The 14338-nt window shown below is 48.7% G+C and overlaps 1 protein-coding gene across 2 annotated transcripts in view; it reads right to left on the bottom strand.

Annotated features, from left to right (window-relative positions):
* The window catches only part of RASSF2 (Ras association domain family member 2), a 262300-nt gene that overhangs the window by 56748 nt on the left and 191214 nt on the right, over window positions 1–14338 (bottom strand). The window contains exons 4-5 of one of the 2 annotated variants that reach the window (XM_086943516.1): window positions 2748–2823; window positions 290–441 (exon numbers count right to left, since the gene is read on the bottom strand). In XM_086943516.1, coding sequence (XP_086799642.1) covers window positions 290–441; window positions 2748–2823 — 228 coding nt within the window. Of the gene's footprint in view, window positions 1–255; window positions 442–2747; window positions 2824–14338 lie in introns of both variants that reach the window. The other variant, XM_086943517.1, reaches the window with a different exon arrangement.

Raw genomic sequence — 14338 nt, 5'->3', positions numbered from 1 at the left:
AGTCATGAACAGTGCTGCATTGGAGGGAGTGGTGTTTATGTTTTGAAAGAGAGCCAAACAGTTCAGGTGTACTTTTCATAGATAAATTTCACTGTTTAAAAAAAAAATGTAATTTTATTTTCTCAGTAAAGTCATATCTTTCCTTTACCAAAGAGAATAAGCTCAAATGCCTAAAAAACAGACAATCGACTACACTGTTGGCTGAGAGGGCGCAGTTCGTTTGTATGTGGTGCTCTAAACCACCATCTCACTCACTTGTTCACAGCCCAGGGGATCACACAGTACTGACCCTTGTGCTTCGAGATTGCAGCCAGAGTGCCAGGAGGAAGAGGAAGGGGGCGGCCTGATCCGCTCATTATCGTCCTGCATCTGTAGACGGATGGGCCGACGCAAGCCCCAGGAGATGTTCAGGAGTCCTTCTACAATAAACTCCCCTTCTTCCTGCAACACAAACAAAACACAGCATAGGCCACACATGCAATGGAAGCATAGGGGGGAAGTATTCTTTGCAGAAAATGCATTAAAAAGAAAAGATACTAGAGTCACTTTTTATTAGTAGCTTCTGTAATCTTTTTCTTTTGGTTCCCATCACTGTCAATAAAAGTGAGCCATTGTGTTATGAATTATTTGTAATCTGAACCTATCTGTTATTTTGCTATTGCTTGTGGCCCAATAGTTAATTTATCAATAGCAATCCCGAATGGTTAGCGAGCATCCATGGGTATGTGTGCTTTCCAGTACTTAGAGCAGATCAGATATTACCAGTAATCCTACCCTCAGGGCTTAATTTGCGCCTGTGCTTAACTCATTTTCCAATTTTAGATATTTACGAAGCGCAAGAGACGGAAAAGCACACATATCAGAAAGATGGAGGAATAAAAAGGTATAGGGCTAAAACTGATTAGTGGACGCCCTGTAGATGTGTTCCAAGTTAAATGACTTTACTACGAACGTAACTAAAAAGAAAGTTATCATTTTTGGTAGAGGAAAGATGTGGTACCCTTCTTGTTAGGACATCTATTGATGTCATAGAACACCAAGGGGATGGGGGTTCCTAGACCGGCCGCTAGCCAGGGTTACATCTGATCTTGGTGGGGTATCTCACAAAGAGCCCATCTCTTCGCGACTACTTACATCACACCTAAAGGCCCGCAAGCCACTTGGGGTTAGGGCGTCATTTAAGAAATCCTCTGGTCTGGATATATTCTCATTAGTTTGTGGGTAAGAAGTGCTTACATCATTGTAGATTTCCTTGCTACGTTGTTTGTTCACACAAATCGGGCCAATCAGATCTTTCAAGTGTCATCAGATAAGTCTTAAAACATAAAACAAACGCTATTTAGAGTGTTAATAGTTGTGGAGGAGTAGCTAGCGGTACTCGAACTCAACAAGATTATAGGATCAATAACTTAGTACAAAGGATCATGCATAAATGCATGGTGTGGGTTAAAGGTTAAAACAACTTTAGTGCAGTAGAGCTATTCATGCAATGCACATTTTGACAGTGTATGTTGCAGTGTATAATAAGTTGTGTAGCTTTGATTATCAATCTTTATGCCAATATGAAAACGTATTTGATATGCTTTGTAGGGCAACATTGGTTACTAAATGAATAAATAGTACGAATGCCTTAATACATTTGAGCGGTTATAATTAGGGCTCCCGGTTTTATGGTATTTATGTTTTGGACATTTCCATCTGTATTTATCCATATTTATTTTTGGCAAATTTTATCTGTATTTATCCATATTTATTTTGGGTTTTATGAAAAAATGAATCTGAAATGAGCATATTTCTACATTTATTTGACCGATAAATGTGCACTCATGCCTCAACGACTGACAGGTTTCAGGAATATAAACACCCACTGATGATAAAATATGCTCTTCTAAGAAAACATACACATTTTAATATCAATGTTGTGCTTATCTATTGCTGTTTAAGGCTCTTTACTAAAATTCCTTTATGTTTTTTGGATCCCCCTTACCTTTTGATCAATAGTGCCATTGGCCTGGTAGTCATGATTGACAGTATTTAGAATCACTCAAAAAATAACCCATTTCCCGCTTTTATCCACATTTAAAAACAAACACAGACCGGAAAATAAATGGTTTTCTGTCTGTATTTATCTGTAAAAATGAGTAAAATTGGAAAACAGGGAGCTTTAATTATAATGAAAAATATATGATGGAGCTAAAAATGTGACTAAGTCGAGCACGTAAAGCATCTGTCAGTGCTGCAAAGCTGACAATGTTTCTGGGCTGTAAAAGCATCCTCCACACCAAAATGTTGGCCTGTAGTTCAAAGGTACCCTTGGACTACACAGAAACCAGGAGTGCAGAGAGGCCAGTGTTTTAAAGAGGTATCTAACTCTGCCCCAACCCTACCGCCTTCCATAAGAACTATCCAGTCTGGAGTTCTCCCACCTCCATCTCTCCTGGTTGACTACAATCTATCTCTTGCACCACTCTTCCCTGAGTTTAACAAACCACATCTACTAAAATTGGTGCCACAATCTTAGGACAAGGATTTCAAATAAGGGAGCACGAGCTTCCAATTCTGACGCGCATAAAATACATTACTTAATGGGACACTAACAAGGAGAGGTGGCTACGCTACAGGAAAAGTATTGTGGGTCATCCTGCGGGACATCAATCACATGGAAAGATGGCTCACTCGGCCATCTCCCAGGAACCCATAAACCTCTCCTTGGCCTCTGCAGCAACCGCCCTCCAGGGAACCCTTACCTCTCGGTGGCGCAGCTGTAAATTCTGTCCTTCATAGTACAGGTTGTAAGTCTTCAAATGGGACAGCAGCTCGTTTCTGGCAGAAGACAATAAGGATTATACTTTAAACAAATTGGAATGTGATGAACGTGAGCAAACAATACCCAGCCTCCTCCAGCGGCCATTTTACTGATTGTCCTACTGTGGAGTGTGCCAAGCAGCCATCTTGCTTGAGTTTCATTTACAACCTCCATGTGCTTCAATTGCTTTGTGTAACTCATTTTACCAAATCCGTGTACGTGATCTGTCACTCACTAGGACACTTCTAGTGGCGGAGAGATGGTGTGCTAGAATATAGCACTCACTTCTCCAGATTAACACTTGTTTCTCATGCGCATTTCTCACTATCTCCCTTTGTGACTATCCCTTTCATAAGTGTGAAAATTGTATTCCAGGAAAACTGTTAGGGCAGTGCGAAGTACTCCACTGAATTAGCTCCCCAGCCTTTTCCCAACAATAGAAAGATTATCATGCTATCATTATCATTGATATATGATTTAAATGATGCTTGAAAAAGAAATTGAAAGTGCAGGTAGTTACTATACAAGAGTACCTGAATGCTAATGAGAAGCTCCAGTAGTACTTTATTATAAGTTCTGCATCCACACTGAAAAGTGCAGGTACCTCCTTTATAATTTAAAGAAATGCAGCTACTCAGTACCTCTGGGTGTTTGCGATGGGTTATATTTTGTGTTATGTTTTATATGGTAAGGTGCCCTATCACCTTAGCCCAGGTCAACTCTTCCCAGTGAAACACCAAGATCTCCACTGGCACTCTCAGTCTCCCTCATAGCCATAACATGACATATGACTGCATTGCAACAGAGCCCATAGTCCATACGTATTCAGTTTTTGGATTTGCCTCCTGTTGGACCTATAATTGTCAGGTCACCTAGGGTAGCCTGGCCTAGGGTAAGACAGTCAATTATTAGAGGCACATGTGTAAAGGTTGCACACCACCCAGCAGTAACTTAATGCACTTCCACACTAAAAATGGCACTACACCAATAGATTGGAAAAATATCGACTGTTTTATAAAAATAGACTATATTTCTTTTACACCAGTATTTCTCCTTAAAACTCTTTTTCACTTTGAATGATAAATAACACTTTACAAATCCATATTATGCTTGACTTGTCAGTTCCCTCAATTTCAACACTCCTTCACCCACCAATTTTCTAACGATGCAATACAGTCAATGGAAAAGAGAAGTGAGTAAAAGGAATCAATATACACAGTTCCCACAGTGAAGCATTGGCATTGTCATGAATGATAAGTTCCCACTCCTTTACACTGTTCCTAGCAATCACACTCAATGCTAACGTTTTAGGAATGACACCCCATAGGATTCTTACCAGGGATCTCCTCCGCCACCCCTGTAACAGGATCCTTTCCTATCCCAGTACCATGACAGGAGAACCCTTACAGCATTACTGTCTTAAGAGTCTTTGATGGAAGTCTTAAAGGCTTCTTGAATCAATTACCCACTCGTTCTGTTCTGCGCAGTAGGAGAGGGAAACACCTCTCAGGACTCTTGGTCAGTGGATCCCCGCTCTCCAGCTCCCCCAACACACACCCTCCTTACTTTCAGAGAAGGCCCTTCATTGGCCACCGTCTTGAATTGCTGGGAGGAAGGAAGACATCAACAGGAGCTCCGCGAGAAGCTGTTTGGCTCTTAGCCTAACCCACCAGACCAGCCGCTCACTCTCCGGGCTAGCGTCAGGCATAAGGCTTCACTGGCTGAGGAGAGTCGATGCGCACCTCCCGCCGGGTTCCTTTTCGTGGGGTAACTCCGCCTCACTCACGGACCAGCCGAGAGTTCCTTTAGCCCTCCACTGGGCCTGCGCGGCACACAGGTCGCTTCCGCTCCTCCGGGGCCGCCCGCCTACCAAGCCTGCTCGCTGCAGAGACAGCGCTCCTCCTTGAACGCACCGCCCCACCTCGCACTTGGCCTGCGCGGCACTCCGGCCGCTACACTTTGGCAAGGGACACGATGCCTACTCACGCTGGATACCGCTTCGCGCTTCTGGGCATGCGCGGAGATCAGCGTTTCTTAGCTCCTACTCCAGCCCAACACCTCCACTGTAGTCCCTCACCTCCGCCTCAAGGATTCATCGACCGATGCAGGGTGTCTCAATTCCGCTCTTCGGGGAGACCGGTAAGGCAATTTAGAGGAAGAGGATTTTTACCCAGTCAGCGGCGAGGCTTTAGGCTAGCAGGGGCCAGAGGATCTCAAGGAGGGGCCAACTGAAATCACTGAGCTGACTCCCTCAGATGACAAGGTCCCACCAGAGGGTTTGGTTAGAGGCTAGGGGGGAAACGACTTCCAGAAGAGGCTGTCAAACTTTCTGTTAAACTAACTTCTCTCTGTGCGTCCACCTCCCCTCACCACTGCCTCACTCCTCACACTCGCTAGACTACACAAAATGGCTTCCTGACCTCTGCCCTTATATAGCCTGTCCACCCAGGGTCCAGTAGGGTCCAGAAGGTTCTAGAAGGCTCTATGTTAACCTATGGGGCTTTCCAGGGGATGGCAGTTGTGACAGTTGGAAACCACCATTTTGTAGATCTAAGTGAATTCCAGTCAGAAAAGGGCACCTAGGCCTGAGGTGAAAAACTATGAGGGCAAAAGAGCATCTATCCCCCAGGCAAACACCATAAAAATCTAGTGGACACAAAAAGATAACAAGGATTTACAATGCAACGGTTTCGCCTTTGGAAAAGTTTGAGCTATTGGCATTGTGAATGACAAACTTTTTATTTATGTGTTGGTTTTGAAAACAGATAAATAAATGGCATTGTCATTAACAATGGCAATAGCTCTAACTTTTCCAAAGGCGAAACCTTTGCATTGTAAATGCTTGTTTAATGTACAGATCTAAGATGGTGAACGCCACTTGCTGCAGAAAATATGTGTAAAAAAAATTCTATTCGATCAAAGTGCCTTTTCTTGAAACGTAGTGGCTAGTAGCAAACCGGAGTTGCCAGGCCCACCAGCAAATGTAATATTCATTTTTAAAATGCTGTATAAGGACTGCGAGGGGTGGGCGAGCATTGAAGGAGTGGATTAATTAAAAAGAAAGAAAGCGGGGGGAGAAGAGTTGGAGGAGGGCAATACAGGAACGTGGGCTGCATGGGGTGCTGGCATTTAGTAGGGGAGAAGCACAGGAGTGACGAGTTTAAACACATGCTCCAATATGTAGTCAGCCAATCAAAAGTATGATAAAAAGAGGCTATGCTGTAGGGAAGGAGCAAACGCAAGCGCACTACATTTTTGGTAGGGTCCTCTAGCGGCTTTCATCAACGATCAGCTAGAAGGTGGCTGGTATATCTGGTAATGTGTACCTGTTAAGGATTGCTGTAAGTATACAATGCACGGACAAGATGCAGAATTACATTTGTAAAAGGCTGAGTGTACTTCCTAGATGGAAAATAGGCATGCATTCTAATGTAGGCAAAAGGATCTACCCGAAACAGCTAATCGAAAGAAAGTAAGATTAAAAGGCAAATCTTGAGAGATTCAAGTTGTGATTGACGATGGCTCTACAAAACAAACTGAATCTTCCTGTGTCAAAGAAAGCATTAGCTAATGGAGCTGAACCAAAGCCCCTTAAAATGTTTAGAATAGAGTAGTTTGACCATGACATGTCAAGACTGTATAGGACTCAGTCTACTGTTGCAGCCTCTGCAAACATGTAGCAAACACATTCTCGACTGCATTAAAATAATTCTAATTCAAGTGGTATACATAGTGAGAAACGAGTTCAAAAGTGCTGTATTTTAAGGCAATTACCCCAGTCACTGCTTACTTTATGACGAGCTGTGGAAATACAATCTTACCCGATGCAGCACATCTCTGGAGTGAGAGGCAGCAGGACTGTAGGCAGCATCTCAAACCTGTCAACTTCTTGCAAGGAATAGCCAGAGCAATGGTAGAGAAACTCTTTAATTCAAGGCATTAAACAGCAGGTTTTACCATGGCTCCCCAAAATCTAATCCTGAAGCACACTTCCTATATTTTACCAGAAATGCATTTTCCTGATCGAGAGCTCACATGATCCTTCCACATCTCGGTGCTATCTTTTCCAAGAGAACTCTCCATGTATTAGCTGTTCAAGCTTTTCCTGCTGGTCTTTTCCTGAAATTTGTACATTATTTCTTAGTGACTGAAACAGCCCAATTTGATATTTACTATCATGTTCCTTAGTCCCTAAGCAGCAAACCTGACAACAAAGCCTTGATACATGTTTTCAGTATCTCTGCCTTTATTTACTCTAAGGATTCTTTTCTTTACCAATATTCGCTGCGTCTACATTGAAAACCAATTCTTATTTTCTATCAAAATTTGATGATGGTGTCAGATACATTCTCCATGGTATTTTCTGCACAGGTTCATATCACAGGGTCACTGCCCACCTGCAGTTCGCTCGAATGTTGGGCCTGTGTGTTTTAAGGATACTAATAAGTTGTTATCCTCAGTTATGCACACGCTTAAAGGGGTCTGGTTAAACCACCTCATATCAAGCCTGAACTTTTAATAGATTTGTTTACCAAGTGAGAATTTCAACTCTGAACTCTAAAGATTAGCACCATTACCTGCAAATAACAGTGTTCGGGTCCATGAAATACAAACACCCTGCTTCTAGAAGGAAGATGTGGGCTAGCACTTAGGTGATCTGACTGTAAGACATGAGTTGAAGTCACAGGTTCCTGACTTCATCACTTTGGGTAATGTTGGGCAAACTTCACCATCTTGCTGGGCCTCGGCTGCTTCCATATCTGCAGAAGTGGCCGAGGGCTTAGAAATGTGCTAATTTCATTTCAAATGCTTTATAAATCACTGGACATCAGAGTCAGATTAGGGAAACTAAAATCAGCCCTGACATAAATGCTTAAACAAGCTTGTCATCTCGTCACACAATCTCTTTCCACCTATCCATTCCCTCTCTCTACTTCTCTTCTCTCTCGCTTTTCCCTCGCTGATCGCTTTCTCTCTACCTTCCACCTCCCTCTCTCTTTCTCTCTCTCTTGAAACCTCCCCTCGATGACTCCAAGTAACCTCGGGGAGATGTGGGGGATTGACAGAGGCACCAAGAGTGGGCTTCCCCCGCCAGAGTCGTGACCAGCCGATGGGCCTCTTCTGGCCGCTGAAGCCGCTTCCCCTGCCCCATTATCAGCTCTTCACGCCGCACCCTCTGGCTGTGCGGGGACAAAAGGGACTGGAAGAGCCCCCGCCTGCCCCCAGGGGGCAGCCACTTACCCTGATAGCGGGGCACTTACTAGCGCCGCAGCACAGCGTCACCGCGACTCTATGAATATGTCAACATGATCTGGGGGGGGGGGGGGAGCGCGGGAGGAGGGAGAGGGGGGCAAGGAGCAGAGAGAAGCCGGCCCAGGAGCCGGAGCACACCCCACGCCCGGCCCGGTCGGCACAGACGTAGGCTCAGCTCTCACCCCGCGCCAGCGCTTCACAAGTCCCGGGCAGATAAGGCGGTGGGAGGAGGCAGCACGGGCAGCTTTTTATCTCCCCCTGCACCTCCAGCTCAAGCTGACCCGTGTTTTAACACCCAATGCCCGGGCTCCCACCCGGCCCTTTCAAGGTGTTTGGGCAGCCAAGCACTTTCGAGGGAGGGGGGGGGGACACAGTCTTGCATTGGCAGGGATCAGAAGTGAGGGTCTGTGCACTGCGACTCAAGTCAGTGTGACCTTTAGCTGCATACACAATGTTTTTTTTTTTAATTACATGAAACCACTCCTTCCATTCCACGTATACGCGTAATAGACTTGCATGGTGTGTTTATACATTATAGAGTGCATGAATATATGAGCTAGACAAAAAGTACCACACTCATACACAAATCACAACACACCATGCACACAACTACATTGACTTGTACACCCTTGCCACGTACTACACACAAAACACCCGCCTACATTAGCTCACATACGCACTAAACACTCACACATACAACACACCACCAAACAACCCGCTCCCTCTCACATGTGCATGCACAACACACAATTCTACAGCCACAGTTACAGCCTCTGGTAATATAAGTATATAGTGCCAGCATTTTGATGAGTAATATGTTGCTATGGCCCGGATGTATGCACATGCGTCTATATACACACACACACAGTGCAAAGCTGTCCGTTTCTGCACGTCAGAACTATTGAAAATAAAAAACACCCGTACCCGCCTGAATCATCGCCGAGGCATTCTCCTCCAGCCACCCCAGGGGCTCGCTCCGCTGTGAGGTCAACCCGCCCGCTGACATGGAGGGAGGGCCGCTCTGTCGCAGTAGGACCCCCACCTCCGGAGCTGCACATCGCTGCCCACGAGCTGGAGAACAGCTTCCTCCCGCCTGGGGAAGAGGAAATGGAGCCCACGAGGCTCTTCTTTGTCCCAGCCGGCCCCGCCCACCGTCAGGCACGGGCGCCGGCTCCTCTCTCTCTCTGTCTTCTTGCAAGGCGGGGTGGCACGAAAATTGGCACAAGTGCGGCGTGGGCAGCCGCGATGAACATAAAGCGCTAGAACAAACGAGAAATGACGATCCTCACCGGCAGATGATTAAAAAAAAATGGCGGCAGCACCTACGAGGACACGGGGGGGGCGGGAGAGGAAAGGACGGCGGGAGGGGGGCTGGAGAGGACACAGGGGGCGGGAGGGGGCGGGAGAGGACACGAACGGCGGGAGGGAGGCGGGAAACGTGCACAGGACAGCGAGGGGAGGGGGGACGGCGGGAGGAGGGACACAGAGTAAGGCAGGACAGCAGCAAGCACGGCCCGGCCGGACCAGATTCGGGGGCGTTCCCGGCTTTTGGCTGACGTATCATGACGTAGCCAAAAGCCAAAGATTCTCGGGAACGCCCCCGAATCTGGTCCAGCCATGACGGACGCCTCTCTGTTCCAATGGCTAGCCTCCATTTATGGAGCTAGCCAATGGGACAGGGAGGCGTATTCCAGAGTCACTATACTGAAATCAAGAGATTTCTCTGGAGGCGGAGCTTCCAGCTCCGTCCCCCAGCGAAACCTAAAAAGGGTATGAGGGGCAAAAAGGGGACAAAATAAATAAATAATAGGAGGGGCTACGCAAAAGGCCAGACAGGTCTAACACGCGTCCCCCCAGCTGAAAGTGGGGAGAGCTACCCAACCCCTTGGGAGTCCTCATCACTAAGGCGGAAATACCTAGAGAGACCGTCTGCATTGGCGTGGTCCACTCCAGGCCGATGTTCCACCCGGAAGTCCATTCCCTGTAGGGAGATGGACCATCTCAACAACTTGGGATTTTCCCCCTTCATCTGCATCAGCCAACGAAGGGGTCGATGGTCAGTCTGAACCAGGAAGTGTGAACCAAACAAGTATGGCCGCAACTTCTTCAGAGCCCACACCACTGCAAAAGCTTCCCTCTCAATTGCACTCCACTTCCGTTCCCGGGGAAGCAGTCTCCTGGATAGGAAAACTACAGGCTGATCCAGACCCTCTTCATTTAGTTGCGATAACACTGCCCCAATGCCATGTTCTGATGCATCTGTCTGGACAATGAACTCCTTGGAAAAGTCTGGGGCCCTCAGGACCGGTGCTGCACACATTGCCTGCTTTAATTTTTCAAAGGCTTGCTGGCAAGCCTCTGTCCAAACTACCCGTCGAGGTTGTTTCTTTGAGGTAAGCTCTGTGAGGGGCGCTACAATAGTGCCATACCCCTTCACAAAGCGACAGTAGTAGCCTGTGAGGCCCAGGAAAGCTCGGACCTCAGTTTGGGTCTTGGGGGGTTCCCAGGCCATGATTGCCTCAATCTTTGCCTGAAGGGGCTGCACTGTTCCCCTACCCACCAAGTGTCCAAGGTACACAACCGACCCCTGCCCAATCTGACATTTGCTGGCTTTGATTGTCAAGCCAGCTTGTTTCAGGGCCTGGAGAACTGCTTGCAAATGTGGCAAATGGTCCTCCCAACTGCTGCTGAAGACAGCAATGTCATCCAGGTAGGCAGCGGAGAAACCCTCCATTCCGGAGAGGACCTGGTTCACCAGCCGCTGAAATGTGGCAGGGGCATTTTTGAGCCCAAAGGGCATCACACAAAATTGGAAGTGTCCCTCAGGCGTGGAGAAGGCTGACCTTTCCTTTGCTCCATCTGTCAGGGAGATCTGCCAGTACCCCGAGGTGAGGTCAAAGGTACTTAGGTATTGGGCAGCTCCTAGACGGTCAATTAGTTCATCCGCCCTAGGGATCGGATGAGCATCAGTTTTGGTAACTGAGTTCAGTCCCCGGTAATCCACACAGAACCTCAGTTCTGGAGTGGTGCCAGGTGGAGCTGCTTTTGGCACTAGAACTACCGGACTGGACCAGGGGCTACTGGAAGGTTCTATAACTCCTAGCTCCAGCATCTTGGTAACCTCACCATGGATGCTAGCCTTCACCTTGTCGGACAGCCGGTAGGTCTTTGACTTCACTGGTGGGCTGTCCCCTGTGTCCACATCATGGGTACACAGGTGAGTCCTTCCCGGGACAAGGGAGAACAACGTAGAGTACTGCTCCAGTATCTGGCGGCAGTCCTCCCGCTGTTCAGGAGTTAGGGATGGGGAGAGAATCACTCCCTCCACCGACCCATCCTTTTCCTGAGACGAGAACAAGTCTTGGAGAGTTTCGCTTTCCGCTTCCTCTCCCCCATCGGTCACCATCATTAAGATGACCTCGGGCCTCTCATGGTGGGGTTTGAGTCGGTTAGCATGTAGCATCCGTAGGGGCTGTCGAGGGGTCTTAAGGTCCAACAGGAATTGTGGCCTTACCCTTCTTTTCTAACACCTCAAAGGGGCCTGTACAGCGATCCTGGAGGGCACTTAGCTCTCCAGGCTCCATCACCCACACTTTCTGGCCAGGCTCCAACTCCACCGGGTGAGCGTTGTGGTCATACCACTCCTTCATTACTGCCTGGCTGGCCTCCAAGTTGTCAGAAGCTTGCTTCCACAACTTCGCCATTTGGCTCCTGAAGGCCAGCATGTAGCTCACCACATCCTGGGGGGGTTTCCTGGGAGAATTTTCCCATCCATCCTTCACCAGGCTGAGAGGACCGCGTACAGGGTGCCCATACAGAAGTTCCAAGGGGCTGAAGCCCACTCCCTTCTGTGGCACTTCCCTGTAGGAAAATAGCAAACAGGGTAGGAGGACGTCCCACTTCCTCCGCAGGCTTTCAGGCAGACTTCTGATCATGCCCTTCAAGGTCTTGTTGAACCTTTCTACCAGTCCATTTGACTGGGGGTGATAGGGAGTGGTGAACCGGTAGGTCACTCCACACTCCTTCCACATTGCCCGCATGTACGCTGACATAAAGTTTGTCCCCCTGTCGGACACAACTTCTTTGGGGAAACCCACTCGGGTAAAGATCCCCATTAGGGCCCTAGCCACCACAGGTGCAGTGACAGTCCTCAGGGGAATTGCCTCTGGGTACCGTGTGGCATGATCCACCAGAACCAGGATAAACCTGTGACCAGCTGTTGTTGGTGGATCCAATGGCCCTACAATGTCGATGCCCACCCTTTCAAAGGGGGTGCTAACGACAGGAAGTGGTTCCAGGGGAGCTTTCAGCTTCACCCCTGTTTTCCCACTGGCTTGGCAGGATACACATGTCCGACAGTAGGTGTTAGACGCCACTTTCATCTGAGGCCAGTAAAAGTGGGGGAAAAGCCGAGCAAAGGTCTTGTCCTGACCCAAGTGTCCTGCCAAGGGTATTGCATGAGCCAATTCTAGCAGAAAGGCTCGGTACCGTTGCGGGACTACCAAGGCCCTTGATGAACCAGGTAAGGGTACCTTGGGTTCACTGTAGAGGAGTCCATCCTCCCAGTAAATGTGGTAGTGTCCCGCAACGTCCCCTGCTGCCTGGGCTTCAGCCTGTCGCCTCAATCCCTCAAGGGTAGGGCACTCCTTCTGGCCCATACAGAACTCTTCTCTGGTAGGCCCTCCCTCCACATGCCACTCAGCAGGGATGGGCAGGTCCTCCAGAGAAACTACTTCCCCCTCCACGGACTCCTGGTCCACCACCGCAGGTGGCCGATCTGTCACATGGGGTGTGGAAGCCGAAGCAGGCTTCTCCTGTCTTCGGGTCAGTCCCTTTTTGGCAGCGGGTTGGGCCATTGTTCCAGGCTCCAACCCAGGCGAACTCCCTCTCCGGGCAGTCGCAGACCTTGCGCTTACACAGGCCCAGTCAGGTGTACCCAGCATCTCTGAATGCGTCCGGTATTCCACCTCTCTCCAAGCATTGTGCTCCATGTCATTCCCCAGCAGACAATCAACTGGCACGGCAGGGCTTACGGCAACTCGAAGTGAACCTGCAACCCCTTCCCACTCAAAGGGAACCTGGGCCACCGGGTAGTGGCCCATTCTACCGTCAGCCATCGCGGCAGGGTGGAGTACATTGGGAATCACCTGCTCTGGAGACACCAGTTGACTCCTTACCATAGTCATACTGGCTCCTGTATCTCTCAGAGCCTCCCCTCTCTGGCCATTGATGGTGATCCATTGCCCATACTTAGTAGTATTTAGGGGCACCTGGATCTTAGGAACCATCTCCCGTTCTCCCAGGGACACTAAGGGGACACCCGCCCACTCACCCCCCCTTATCTAAGGGCAACTCCTCCCCGAGCGCTACACTAGCTACTCCCGGGGCTTTTCCTCCGGTGGGAGGGGGTGGTCTCTTTGGGCATCTGACATCTCCCTTATAATGTCCAACACCACCACACTCGAAGCAGTGGACAACCCTTGGCTGCTGGCTTTGGCCAGGATGAGGGCTTCTGGGCGGGTTAGCCTTAGGGGTGAAACCTGTTCCCTTTCCCTGGAAACTGTTTTGGGGACCTTTAGAGAACTCCCGCTTTTTATCTCCCCCTCCTTCTTCTGAGGGGGCGCCCTGTCCGGCCTTTTAGGAATCCCCTCCAGTCCCCTTTGAGGACACCCGGGTACTTGCCCAGATGTCCGCCTCCTCTGCAAGCTTCCGGGGGTTGGTCAGCTTGCTGTCCACCAGGTGTTGGCGCAGCTCGGGAAAACATTTCTCGAGTAGATGCTCTTTAAGAAAAAGATCATACAACCCTTCATAATCCTTCACCTCACTGCCCTGTACCCATCCCTCCAATGCCTTCCCCTTCCTCGCATAGTCCATGAAATCCACCCAGTTCTGGGTGCTTAACTTGTGGCTCCCCCTGAACTTTTGGCGATACTTTTCCGGGGTTAGCCCAAACTTCCTGATCAATGCTAACTTCATGGTGGGGTAGTTGGTCTGCTCCTCCGGTTCTAAGGCTAACAAGGTGTCCCGACCAGTAGGAGGCATATATTTGTACAAACCACCCCCCCAGTGCTTCTCCTGGATCCCATGGTCTCTTAGGGAGACCTCATAGGCAGCCAGCCATTTGGCTATATCATCCCCCTGACTATAGCTGGCAACTATGTCCTTAGGCAAGTAGGGTCTGGACTCCCTGGTTGGTTCTCTGGTTTCGCTGCCACCATTCGGAGTAGGAGAGGGTCCTAATTGCAGGGCCTGGAGTTCTAGCTCTTTTAGTTTGAGTTC

The sequence above is a fragment of the Lissotriton vulgaris genome, chromosome 11 (genome assembly GCF_964263255.1).
Source record: "Lissotriton vulgaris chromosome 11, aLisVul1.2, whole genome shotgun sequence".
Classification (NCBI taxonomy): Eukaryota; Metazoa; Chordata; class Amphibia; order Caudata; family Salamandridae; genus Lissotriton; species Lissotriton vulgaris.
The sequence above is the reverse complement of the archived record's forward strand: the minus strand, read 5'-3'. Positions and strand labels throughout refer to the sequence as shown.